Here is a 14,150-nt window from a genome sequence, read left to right as displayed (position 1 = left end):
TAAATTGTTTTAATTAAGGCTCTCTACGGGATGTTGTAATCCTCCTGGGATGTTGTGAATATGCATGACCACCCGAAAGTTTACTGCCAAGAAAAAGACGTTCTTGTATTTGCAAGTTCATAAAGGAGCTTCCCTCCCTCCATTGAAAAGGCCAACCAGAAGAGAGCCCTCACAAAGTATGGCAGCTTATGCAAACTCATGACGCAGGTTGTTGGTTGTTTACGTTCCAAACAAGTTAGTGTCAATGTCACATGGTAGGAGGCTTTTGCATGCAGTCGCACAACATGCACTTTAATATCAATTCTAAATACAACCTACGCTCTGTTAGCCATTGATATTTTACAGTTGATGTGTGTTTGTCTGCGCGAATTCGTCTGCCAAGTAATCTTGCCTTCGAAATTTTGAGTCAGGACTTCCTTAATAACTTCGTGCTTCACACTCTTGCAGACGGGGATGATTCCGGCGAAGAGCAGCCACTCGAGAACGAGTGCCAGGACCCCAATGCGGGACGCTTTGTCCGGTACCAGTTCACTCCGCAGTTCCTCAAGCTCAAGACTGTGGGAGCTACGTGAGTCTCTCTGTTAAGCCGTCCCTCGTTTTAGCAAAGCCTGTGCTTTACGTATCACAGTTGCTTTGAGTGGTATATAGTTCACAATGTACTGTCGTGAGCAATACGAGTCGAATACTTTGAACCCCAGTGTACGGATACTCAAATACTGGTGTAAAGAATTAAGTGGAAAGGTATGGTATAACTGTCAGTACAAGCGCACAAATAAATAGAAAGGAAGAGAGGACAAGTGCTTTCTCGCAACTAAACTATTTATTAGAAAGGGAAGAATATATAAACAGGCAATCAAAAAACAATGAATGCGTGTGCAGGCAAAAAAGTACACCCGTGGCACATCGAGAACACAGGGTAAAAGAAGAAAGATTATCTCTGAACATAATCTAGAAAAGCAAACTCTTTATCATGCAGCAAAACCGAAGGCTGGCTGACGCATTGTTCTCCTCTTTTTCTTATGTGAAAAGCTTCTGTCAACTCACGAGTTAATTGATTGTTAGATCGAAAAACCGCTTCAGTATCCTCAAAAAGAGGATGACAACCGCACTCTCTGCAATGAGCCGCGAAATACGATGCACCCAAGGATTTCAAAGAAGAATCATGCTCTCTGAGGCGAACATTGGCGCACCTTCCTGACTGACCGATGTACACTTTACCACAGCTAAAAGGAGTCATGTAAACAACGCCCATTGGGCAGTCCATGAACTTTCTGCTGTGTTTCATGCGACATTGCGGAAACTCTCTACGCATGCGTGAACAAATAGACTGCAGTTCGCTTTTGGCTGAGAAAAGCACATCGACTTTATATATCCACTAGAGAGTTGCTTAAGTTCTTGCGATGTCTTATGAAGGTAAGAAATCACTGCTATCCTCCTACCTTTTCTACTCTCATCACGACGCCCCCAGTGGTTTCCTTCAAATTTAAGTTTCTTAATCAAATTATTACAAACGGACATGATGACATCATTAGGATACCCTGCTTTTACTAGTTTCTCTACTTGACTATCAAAGCTCATTTTCATTCTGTGTTGACAGGACTTTTTCAGAGCAAAACCCAAACTCGTAGTAACGATACTTCTCTTCACTAGCTTAGAGTGGCTCGACCTGTAATTGAGTATAGGCTTTACAGATCTAGGACAATAATACCAGCAAATATGCTGAGGAAAGGGCCACGCTTATTCAGGAAGTGTTGTCACCCTCACCACACATTTACTCTTAGGACATGTGGAATGTGTGACGCAGGTAACGGATTGACGTTATGCGCCTCTTGTACGGCTGGCGCTTAGCAAAGAGCAGTGCTGTCGATTTACATTTTGACACATCTTGATTTTGTGTATTGCTCACACCTACACACTCACACGAGCAAGAACACATTATCAGCGGTATTATGCAGAGCTATAGACTGCACACTTTTGTGCTCTGTGTGGTTTTCTTGCCTTATCACTGCAAGTGGCTGACGACATATACACTACTGAGGCGATAGGGCCTACACTTAAGCGAGGCTGTGTCACCCTTTTTATGTGATTTTCAACATGCTATGGTGAATCTCCTCACACTGGGTTTGAGGCTATTTCCCATGTGCTCACATGTTGTCATTCATACTGCTCATGATAGTACTCGCTATGCTGGCATGGTGAATCTGTTCTGTGAAAGTTTCTAAGGTGGAAGATGAAATATTTTCATCCACTCATTTATAATACTAGCACCATGCCAATGTGAAGAGAAACACTTCAAGTGTAGTATGTTGGGTCAGTTGTGAATATGAATCTATTGTAAATACAGCACAAAAATGGAAGACATGATCATGTAAGGGAGGTAATGGCAGGACAAATTGCCTGATTTTGACCGAGTTTTAGACTGAAAGAATCGAGACCTACACAAAAAAGGTTGAATCTGTACAGTGCATGTGTCAAAGAGAGGGAAATCCTTTGCACACATCACTGTTACACTTTCTTTGCCACATCCTTCATTCTGCTCCCAGACGTCTTTGTTGGGCAAAGACACTAAAGCTTGAATGAAGGATATTTGCAAATGTGTACAGATGTGTGCAACCTTGATGAGCTCACTCGGTCTTTGGCTCATAAATTTAGTCAATTAGGAAATGGAGAAACAGGCGTACAACCACACTTCTGGCAATGCACCGATAGGCTTGAGCTTTCCAATTCCATCAGAGAATTGTGTTCTCATGAAGGGGCCCTGCAACACGTTTTCCAAGTAGCCATGAAATGGACTCACTAAAAAAGATTGCCTCATAAATTCAACAATGCAAAAATTTTAAGAATCCTTCCAGTATGAGCAGAGTGACAAAGAATTGTCGCATGCTGCAATTGCATTTTCTCTTCTCTCATCCCGACGAAAGCACTATAAGCTAAGCAGGGGGAGATGGCATGAGCAAATAAGATACATCAAGTGTGCCTCGTGACTTTGAGTACTTTTTTTTTTCCAATTATGCGACTTTTCTCAGTGCAATCGCACATGCACGCGTGGACAAGTTTGGAACTATCATAGGGATCTCTGCGACGACTGAGCGCACCATGTTCAAATCAGCCAGTGGCTGGTAAACAGCTATGACAAGTGATATTTAAGCTTATTCTGTCATATGTCGAGAGAAGTGAAAGCAAGTTTTAGCGCACCATGCGACCTGGAACTTATTGCGAACTCCTGGCAGCGTGCTGCGCTATAATATTTGGCTCGCATGTTCTCCGAAGCCTCTACTACCAACCGACAGCGTTTTGTGACCATGCTGAAAAAGTGTTGCAGGGTCCCTTAAAGGACCCTACCACAACACTTTTGATCAAAAAGTTCTACAGTTTGGTAGTCGAAGCTCCTGAGAACAAGCAAGCTAGAATACGGTAAGCTCAAATATCACTCGTCACAGCTGTCCTGTCGGGCATTGGTTGATCTAACATGGCGTGCTCGTTCGTTGCAGGGATCGCCACGAGAGTCTGAGACTTGTCTCTGCGTGCACGTGCATTCTCACTGAAAAGTTGCATTTTTTAAGAAAACAAAAAAAGCTCGAAGTCATGATGTGGGCGTGACTAGTATTTTTCTTGCCCGTGCCATACCCCCCTGCTTAGCTTCCAGTGCTTTTGTCGGGACGAGAGACGAGATAATGCAATTGCCGCATGCGACAAATATTTGTTACTCTGCTCGCGCTGGAAGTATTCTATGCATTTTTGTGGCAGTGAATTCAGGAGGCAGTAAGCTCCTTTAGAGAAACCGTTCCATGACTACATAAACAAGTGTTGCAAGGCCCCTTTAGCTGCATGTGGTGTCGTCTGCTCTACACAAGCGCAGCCGCATGACAGTGAAATGGAGTGCACAACATCGAAATAGTATGATGCGTAACTGTGAACATATTTGTCACTGCATTTCAAATCGTAAACAGCGTGCTACCAGTTAGGCAGATTGTGCATGAAGGTAGACCGTCAGGTGTAGAGTAAGGAAGCAGTTTATACAGCTACTTTCACGATTGCCCTACTGGCCCAATGTGCTTGTACAAAACCTTTTTAAGGCCAGCCATGCCTGGTTTGACGTTCGGATCACGTTGAACATATCTTGACTGCTACACTCTCATTTAGAGAAGCCACGTGGCTTTCAGAGAAGCCACGGCGTGAGCTTTCAGAATCTCACGACTTCCAGTTTTGGTGCCGGTGGTGTATACCGCAGTTGTCGAAAAATGTTGTAGCCTGAAACAAAGCCATACAATTTTGCTTGGCCGTCAAGTATTCTACTGCAGAGCCTGCAAAGATGATATATTAGTAGCAGAGGCATAGAATTGCACTGGGCACCACCATGTGAATTGTACGAACAGGTGGTTTAAAGCTCTTTCCCATTATTAAAAAAAAGATCTCTGCTATGATGAGGTGAGCAGCCAAACATTTTTCTCGTGGGGGGGGGGCAGGGGGAGGGAGGGGTACCACTTTAAAATTGTCATTTTTACGCTCTCTATGTCATGGCGAAAAAAATTTCGGTGGGGAGGCTTGGGCCCGGTGTGCCACCCTCTGGTTACGCCCCTGATTATGATTCATCATTAACAACAGCCACAGCAGCAGCAGTGTGTTGCAGCTACATAGGTGCTCACATTGCATTACAGGCATTTAACTGGCCCTTCACTAGCAAAATTATGATGACTTATTGAGTAGTTAGTACTTTGGAGTTGTGCAGCAGTAGATAGCCTAAGAGAGTTTACAAAGAGCTCCATGAAGGTTGCTGTGCGAACTGAAGCTGTGGCTGTGCTGATCATTCTACACAGGCCTTTTATCATTATATAATTTTGTGTTGCATACGAGTGAATTGCAGTTTTTCTTTCATCTGCTGTGCATTCGTGCCAGCTGCACTAATTGCATAGTGTTCAGTATTGTCTGTCTCACCTTTTTTAATCACCGGCCTCGCAGAGTGGAGTTCACAGTAGGGAGCAAGCCCGTGAGCAAGTTCCGCATGATCGAGCGACACTTTTTCCGGGACAAGCTGCTCAAGACGTTTGACTTTGAGTTTGGGTTCTGCATCCCCAACAGCAAGAACACATGCGAGCACATCTACGAGTTTCCCACCCTCTCCCAGGACTTGTGTGAGTGTTGCATGCATAATTCCTGCATGATTATATAGTTTTGCATCATGTTGCACCACCCAAGTTTGTATCCTGCCACCACAAATATATCATAGCCACTCCTCATCATCACATGATATACTATTGATGCAGTTTACTCGCATAAGCCTCTACCTCCGTAATAATCCTGCCATATCATGATCATTTATTAACTCTTAAAGACCCTAAAAAGGGCATTAAAAGGGGGGGGGAGGAGGAGAATACGGATTCGAAATGAGGCATAATTCGGCAAATGCTGAAAGCATAAACTCAACAGCATTACAGAAAGCACAGATCATGCAAGAAAAAAATTGCACGACCAAAGTTCGCTGTAAAGAGGCAGAGAATACAATGATGCGATGGAGCAAAAATTAAAATAATAACAAAATGAAAAATGACATCAGACAAAGAGAAAAAGAACTGGACTTGATAATACAAGTAATCGCGGTGCTCATAACGTGATAAGTGTAATATTTTTATTGTACAGTGGTAAAAAGAAATGGAAACATGAATACAAAAAATGCATAATAAAGTCATTTAACAAAGGTCGTACTTTATGAAAGCTTGGATTTTTCTGGATTTTTTTCAAGGGCAATAAATTTGGGAAGGCAATTTCAATACTCCAGTATGATTTCACTTCCAATATGATTGTGGTTATTGAGTACTAAATGCTAAAGCAATGTATTCTCTTAACACTGTCTGGCACTTTTCACTATAAGAGTCAATAGCAGGCTTAGTTTGGAGCTTTCATCTGAATACATAGAAGTAAGGAATTTTGAATTTTCTATCTTGAAAACAAAGAAGCTGCTTTTGTGCAACCAGGGCATCATTTGCAAGTAAGTATGAATATTCAACGTGACAAAATGTTTGAATTTACTACTAACTTGAGGAAATAACTGTATCCTCATCTCATGGGATAAAATTAAAGTACAGTCTGCTTAACTCTTTCGTTACCGTGGGAAAATGTGCCACTTTTTGTAGGTTTTTGTAATTATTTTTTGTAGTAGACATTATCATTGTTACAGTGCCATGCTATATATCAATAGAAAGCTAAATAAACGTACTTTCTAATGATATTACTTTTAAAAAGAAATATTTGGGGGTAACAAGTAATAATATTCTTGAAAAACAAGATTTATTGAAAATTGCATAGAACATTTCTAATTCGGTGCTTATAACACAAAATCAGAAAAAAAGAAAAATAATCTGAAATATACAAAATGCTTTCAAATCAATGGTCTATAAAAGAAGAAAGTTTGAGCTGCCTAGGTCATAAATCATATGAGTTACAAATTTTTTTTTCTGCCTAGTGGAAACTGCCTTGTTCCATCTAGTGCCACAATTATATTTTTTTCCTCTACAAATTTTTCAAACAGAACAATGCAATGAATGTTACTAAATAAATAGATAAATGAGCTGTTGAACCATGGGCATTTTAAAAAATTGTGCTGAATAGGAACTCGGGAAAAAAATCTCAAACACGAAACATAACTCTGAACACTGCACCAAAACAGCGTAAGGTATGCCTTTACCATAAAAAAAAGTTGTAAATGTGTAATCAACAAATATAGCTTCACATTACAATGTCTAATAGTAGCCACAAGCTCTAGAACCTATCTCAAAGCTCTAAGTTGTGAAAAAATTCAATTCCTAAGGTTGGCGTGGTACTGGGCAAAACAGTTTCTGGCTGTAGTGAAGCACAAGCAAACATTGCAGGTTTTGCAGATGACATTTGTTTTATGGTCTAGTTTGTTGTCCTCATAGCACTTCTTGCATCTTCTCCGCTTCTCCAATCTATATGGCTTGTGCTGGGTGGACCTGGTTTGAGGAGGTGTGGGAACCTGTGGCCTCTCCTCAAGATCGAGAAGTTGCTGGGCGAGCTCCATTCGGAAAGCCAGCTGGTCAAAGTTTGATGGTCTTAGCAGCTCAGATGCTCCGGCATGCTGCTGGCGATGAGCTTGAAAAATGACATAGCTGTTGACACAAGCAATGTCAACTGAGTGGAAAAACAGAGTTTTCCACCATCGGACGCATTTGATGAGCACGTTATACGACGCAATCATTTGGTCGGACTTGTCGACGCCAAGCATACCAGCATTGTATTCATCAACGAGCTTTGGCTTTTGCACAGATATTTCCTGCCACTTCCCATCTTTTTTCACCCGACGCTTTGCAATCACATGGTTGTTGGCTGTATGGATGGTGCTCATCATGTTCACTACTCGCCGATCCTTCCACTGCAGGTACAAAACACCACTTTCTCTCAACCAACGAATGTTTCCTCTTTCAGCCTTCTTCTCCCAGCTGCTGTCTTTCATCTGTTGCGGAAATCCACGGCGATCCTTCCTTGTTGTGCCGCAAGCCAGCGTACACCTTTTCAGCAAATGCAGGAACAGAGCTGTGGATGTGTAAAAATTGTCTATATAGATATGGTAGCCCTGGTCCAGATATGGCTCGCACAGCTTTGTAACGACGTCAAAAGCTAGGCCATTGGCGCTTGCTTTCTCTCGCTTGCCCGTGTACACATAAAATTGTATGGTGTAGCCTGTCTGAGGGTCAGCAAGCACCCACAACTTATAACCCCACTTCACAACTTTGTCCTTGATATATTGGCGAATTCCCGATCGTGCTTTCGACTTTACCATCCTTTCATCCACCGAAAGGCTTTTCCGTGGCTGGAAAAATTTCGCTGAATGCTCATTCATGTGCTCAAGCAGCCAAGAAATTTTATCCAACTTTCGTCCGCTTTCTTCGTCAGGGTCCGAGACATGGATCATACCCAGAAGAGCAAAAAAACGCGTTCTCGACATTATTTTGGGAGGAACGAAACCCGGAAACAAGGAGCCTCTGCTCCAGTAGAGATGTAGCCGTGGCAGCTCGACGATGCCCATATAGATCAGCAGGCCAATGAATTTCATCATCTCCGCGGCCGTCACTTCTTTCCACGAACCATCAGCCTCGGCATAGGACTGCTTCTTCAGGATTTGCGTCCACGCATATTTATTTGTGTTCACACAAATCCTATTTACTACCTCCGCTGTGAAAAACATCACAAAAACGTCGATCGCTTTTGTGAGCCGCTTTGCTTCACTGCGCAGCACCATTCCGAGGTCAAGGCCTGGTTCTCTTCTTGGGCTAAACGCCACTCTCTGCTGGGCTGATGGCAGCAGATCTCCACCATATACTGTAGAGACACTGTAAATAAGAGATATAATATTGCCAACATCCTTACGACATCTCAAGCGGCCTAAAAAAATCTGTAACCTGAGACGTGCTAAAAAACTAAACTTACCGCCGAACAGCTGACGACGATCCGGGCAGGTTTTGCGAATCTCCATCGTCAGAACTAAAATCCGACGATCCGATATTATCCTCAGAGTCACTGCTGCTAGAAACAGCAGAATAATCAATTGCAGATGCGACAGAATTGCCAGAAAGACGTCGTTCTTGCGAGGGTCCGGCGGCCAGATCGTCAGCCATCTTCGTAAACAAAACAAGCGAACTGCGCACTTTGATGATGATGATGATGATTAAAGGCCTCCCCTTTGAATCGGGGTGACGGCATGCGCCATCTAGCCTACCTTAATAGTTCGAGTTTAAATTCTGTCCCTCAACTCGGATGTCTTTTTAATTTAGCCCAGCCGCTACTCTTGGCTGGGATGTTATTTTATCGACTTCTCTGATTTTCCTCCACCAATACTCCAGCCGCTGCTTAGTAATACCTACTGCTGACCAGTTAATGCTTCCATCAACCGCGAAGCCCAGCGCCTCAGGAAGTGTGACCTTCCCCCCATTTCTATCCGGCTGAATCTTTTGACATTCCATGACTATGTGGTCGATTGTTTCTTTATTTATGCCACATCCAACACATGTCTCATCCTGTGACGAATATTTGCTCCTGTAAGTTAGAGTTCTCAAGCAGCCAGCCCGCGCCTCAAAGAGCAACGCACTACCTTTATTGTTGTCATAAAAGTTCTCTTTCCGGATCTCTTGTTTGCTTGCCTTGTAGATTCCCAGCGATCCCTTCTTTTCCATCCTCTCTTTCCACATGAGCGTCTCTGTTTCCCTCACTTGCTTTTTAACTGGCCCCCTTTGCTTATTTGCCGCGGTCAAGTTATATTTAGTCGCCAGCTTTCGCGTCCTCTTCCGCCATTTGGTGTCCACACTTTTCAGGTACAGGTATCTGTGCGCCCTGGCTGCCCAGTTCTTCTCATCTAAATGTCTAAGTCGCTCCTCAAACCGTATTTTACTTTGTGCTTCCCTCGCCTCAAATGAAGCCCAACCCATATCGCCTTGTACAGCCTCGTTTGTAGTCTTACTGTGAGCTCCCAGAGCTAACCTGCCGACTGCCTTTTGGTTAACCTCCAGCCCCGACAGGATATCTGACTTTAAGCATAATACGGCATTAGAGAACGTGAGCGCCGGCACCATTACCCCTTTCCAGATGCCTCGTACTACCTCGTACTTATTGTGTCCCCAAAGTGCTCTATGTTTCATTACTGCTGCATTCCGTCTCCCTTTCAGTCTGAGGTGTTCTTCATGAGCATTCAGGTAGTCTTTTCCTTCATTAAGCCAGATCCCCAAGTATTTGTACTTATTTACTAATGGTATGGCTTCCTGTTGTATCCTTATTGGTGCTACATGAGCTTCCTCGTTGAACACCATGACTCCAGATTTCTGTGGGTTAAAATGTAGGCCTAGGTACGTTGCCTCATCACCACAAATGTCAGCCAGTTTTTGAAGTTCTTCCGCATTATCCGCCAGCAGCACTATATCGTCTGCGTACATCAATCCCGGAATCCGTTGCTCCACTAACACTCCATTGCTTCGGTGTGACAAATCAAAGCCCAATCCACTCTCTTCTAGTCGTCTTTCCATTCCTCTAATGTACAGTGTGAACAGCAATGGCGAAAGAGGGCACCCCTGTTTTAAACCTCTTCGAATGTACACGGGCTCTGTGTATGTACGCCCTTCCCATGTAATGTGTGCCTTGTTACCCTCATATATTTCCCTTAGCAGCCCTACAAATTCCGACCCAATCCCCTCCTCTTCCAGTATATGCCACAGCAATCCCCTGTCCACGTTGTCATAGGCACCCTTTATGTCCAGAAACAGTAGCCATGTTGGTCTGCCCTGTGCTGCCGAAATTTCGATGGTCTGGGTTATGACGAAAAGATTGTCTTCCAAGCGTCGACCCGGCCTAAATCCATTTTGCAGTTCCCCTAAAATACCGTTACTTTCAACCCACTTCAACAACTCGGCTTTGATGGCTTGTATAGCTAATCTATAGAGCACTGACGTGACTGTAATCGGCCTGTAAGAGCTCGCCTTGTCCCTTTCTCCCTTGCCTTTGTAGATCAAACTCATTCTACTTTCGCGCCAGTGCGTAGGAATCCTCTTGGATTTTATAGCGCGCTCGATGGCTCCATACAAGTGCGCCTGTCCCGCTGGTCCCAAATGGTTGATAATCTCTATCGGGATTCCATCCGGTCCTGTTGCCGTACTTTTGGGAACACTGTGTTCTGCCTTTTTCCAGTTGAACCGGCGATAAAAATCGCCGCCGCGCGGAAAAAAAACAAACTACACAGGAAATGGAAGATTAGTGCTTAGAAAATGCGCTGGATGGCGCAGCTAGTCCATAGGAGCGCCGGTATTTTTAAATTTTCGCGCGGCGCTTATGGGTCACCGGTGACCCAAGTTCTATAGGCGCGGTAACGAAAGAGTTAAACATCCCTGTATGGGGCTAGAAAAAAATGTGTTCTTAACAAACAGGTGTACCGTTTAACAAACAATGGGCAGAGGTACAGCACTGTCCCTCGTACACCCTCTCAACATTGTGAGATTTGTTATACATTGACAAATGGAGGTGTCTGCTCGCTTCACCTCTTCATTTAATGCATAAAGCACAGCACTATTCTAGATCACAGTTTTAAAATGGCTGCTCTTGGCAGATGTGGCTAAACAGGGCCTTCGATACACGGTGCAGTGCGAGTTATGCAGGGGAAATCAGCAAAGTGCACACACACGAAAGTGTGGATGCCTCGAGCAGCTAGGGTTTTGTGTGTGCTCCATACGGATTCGCTTTACTTGACTTGGTGTATGGCCATGTTGTGCTATACATCTCTTCATAGTCAACACAGCTGTGTTGAATACAATATAGGGTGTATAGGAACAAGTGCTTTGCAGTAAGGCATACCACCACTGGCATTACACTCCTCCCCCCCCTAATTCTCAAATTTTGCGTGTGAGTATATGCGCACAGACATATGCCAAGCTTGGTGGAAACTTTCGTAGCTTTGAAGCACCCTTGAGATCTCCATCGAGCTACAGATTGGTCATGCGCCTGCTTTTCACAATACTGACACACTCTTAGAGATGCAAAGTTTTCAGTTAATCTTTGGATAGGCACATTTTATATTTCAAAGTATATATATATCAAACGATTTCAAATTTTCTTTTAATCCACTCAAGTTTGACTCTATACAAAAACCTGCACAGTAATGCTTTTGCATTACAACAGTCCAGTGATATTAGTCGGTTAGACCTTGACAGTGTAGGTATTTTGCTCGGATGAAGAAAATGCCTGAAAGAACAATAGTTTATTAAAGAAAAAACTTCTCGGACTTTATTTACATGTTGGTGTACAATGCTGCTTAAAATAAATTTGGGCAGTTGTGGTCATTTAGGCATCCTACATGCTACGTAAAACCTCGCAGTACTCTGTTCACTAGCACGTTCATGGACTGTGGTACATATATAAAGTACTGGCATTCAAAAGTACTTCGTCTCAAAACATCTCTGTGAATAGCATCGAAAACTGTACATGATTGCTTCTCCAGTGAAAATTTTGTTGTCAATATTTCTAGCTCTCTAGTTTAAGATGTGGGCATTACACTAGTTTGAACAATATACCTTGACATGTGGAATTTGTTTATAAGCCCCTGACAGATGTGCCAGGTTTTTATAAATCTTAAAAAAAGTCAGTTATTGGCCTGTGTAAAAAAATAATTTAACCCTTGAAGTTGGTTTACAATCAAACACTTGTTGCAGTTCTATAAGCACAGAATATTTGCTTATGGTGTCGCATTCCTCTTAAAATATCATGATTGTGTTGAGCCACCTATTGGCAGAAGCGGTTCACCTTCATCTGTCCTGTGTCATCGTGATAATGTAGTATGCGGACCTCACTGTGTGATACTACAAGCAATCTAAGCTGTGTCGTACTGTGCCTTTCATTGCGTTGCGAGTGAATAGATCAGTAACCAAGCAAGACCAACTAGGGGTTTTATTTTGTGTGCCTGGCTTTTATGTGCTACTCCGGTCGGTGACATCATGGTGATAAGCTATGCGCTTTCTGTTGTTGATTAATGATGCGCTATCATGGCTTCTATATAGGTGTGTGCCCAACTCGTTGTATTTTTTCGTTGTATTTTTGTGTGCATATTGGTGGTGCTTCTTTGAGTGTCAGTGTATAATCATCATGATCAGCAGCCTTATTACACCCACTGTAGGGCAAAGGCCTATGTTCCGGCAATCAACCTAGTTGTGGGCTTTCTGTTGCCAAATTATACCTGCAAACTTCTTAATCTCATTTGCCCATCTAACTTTCTGTCTCCCCCTCACGTTTTTGCCTTCTCTTGGAATCCTGGCAGTTCCCCTAATGACCAGCGGTTATCCGGCCCACGCGCTGTCTGTGTGTCAGTGTACTTTATTTCTGTGTATATGTCTGACCATTGTGTTTATGGCAAACGTCTCACACCTGAAGGAGCGAGCCATATGACAAACGAGGCTAACATATCCACAATTGTCACCACCACCCATCTGCCTGATGCTGCAGGTGACGAGATGATCGCCAATCCGTTCGAGACCCGGTCGGACAGCTTCTACTTTGTGGACGACAAGCTGATCATGCACAACAAGGCCGACTATGCCTACAACGGCGGTCTTCAGAGCCAGTAGAGGAGGAGTCCCACTGGCGAGACCCGTTTTTCCCCTTGTCGCCTCCACTCCGCTGCTGCAAGATTTGCACACCACTTGGCCAGTACCGTCGTGGTCAACACGGTGACTGCCTGTACCTCGCACATAGACTGCTCCTACTTGTGACCCTCTCATCTTGGACACTACGCATACCACGTACGCACACTTCTCTGCGCCTGCCATTAGGTCGCTGTCATCTGCCGCACGCACACGGTTCGTCGCAGCACGGGAGGAGGACGAGCTTTCTTCTTCTTCCTTGCATACAGGAATCGGCAGCAAGGTTAGAGATGCCAACTGTGGAAAGACCTGTACAGCCTCTGCACAAGAGCATCGTGGCATGTTCTGGCTTAGAATTCGTTTGTAATGGTGAGGACTCGCTTCTTGTGTTAGACCACTGGTCTGTCGTGTTTGCTTATGGAAGCTGCTGCAGTTGGGAAGAGCAAAAGTTGATATTGTGTGCACCTTCTTTGGTCAGTCATTGCCTCACCTGAAGGTTTCTAGACTAGCTAATGTGCGCGGACACATTTTATAGTGGTGTTCTTAAAAGATCCGTGAAAAAAGCACTGTGCAAATGAACTGTTGTGAGCGGTACAGAAGGTACAGAATAAACAGTAATAAAGCTTTCCACAGTGGCCCCAATCACATACTCTATCTCACTAACTGAGCAGTATTGACTTAATGAGCATAACGAGATACTATCTATAGTAGCACAACATGAAAAAGTACATCATGATAAGCTGTCCTCTTTTTTGTGAGTTTAGTAATACTATCTGGGTTTTTCATCCCAAAACTGCGATACGATTATGAGAGATGCTGGAGTGGAGGGACCATAGAGTGTTTATTAACATGCGCCGACTTCGGAGAGCAAGCGGGCCTCTAGCATTTCGCTTCCATCGAAATGCAACCATCGCATCCGGGATTGAACCCGTGACCTTCTCTCGTGTAAGTTTACTGCAATGTTCACGACTTTTGTAAAACTTCTCTGAGCGTGCTGTTTTAAATGGTAAGGGTAGGAGTTGAGTA

At 43.6% G+C, this 14,150-nt stretch overlaps 1 protein-coding gene across 1 annotated transcript in view; it reads left to right on the top strand.

Moving 5' to 3' along the window:
* The window catches only part of LOC142804099 (protein unc-119 homolog B-like), a 51,532-nt gene extending 38,044 nt beyond the window's left edge, over positions 1-13,488 (top strand). Inside the window, exons 3-5 of the mRNA XM_075890672.1 lie at positions 448-568; positions 4,960-5,132; positions 12,988-13,488. Coding sequence (XP_075746787.1) covers positions 448-568; positions 4,960-5,132; positions 12,988-13,109 — 416 coding nt within the window. The 3' untranslated portion in view covers positions 13,110-13,488. The remainder of the gene's footprint in view (positions 1-447; positions 569-4,959; positions 5,133-12,987) is intronic.
* Positions 13,489-14,150: the final 662 nt, after the last annotated feature.

The sequence above is a fragment of the Rhipicephalus microplus genome, chromosome 3, assembly GCF_043290135.1.
Source record: "Rhipicephalus microplus isolate Deutch F79 chromosome 3, USDA_Rmic, whole genome shotgun sequence".
Classification (NCBI taxonomy): domain Eukaryota; kingdom Metazoa; phylum Arthropoda; class Arachnida; order Ixodida; family Ixodidae; genus Rhipicephalus; species Rhipicephalus microplus.
The sequence above is the reverse complement of the archived record's forward strand: the minus strand, read 5'-3'. Positions and strand labels throughout refer to the sequence as shown.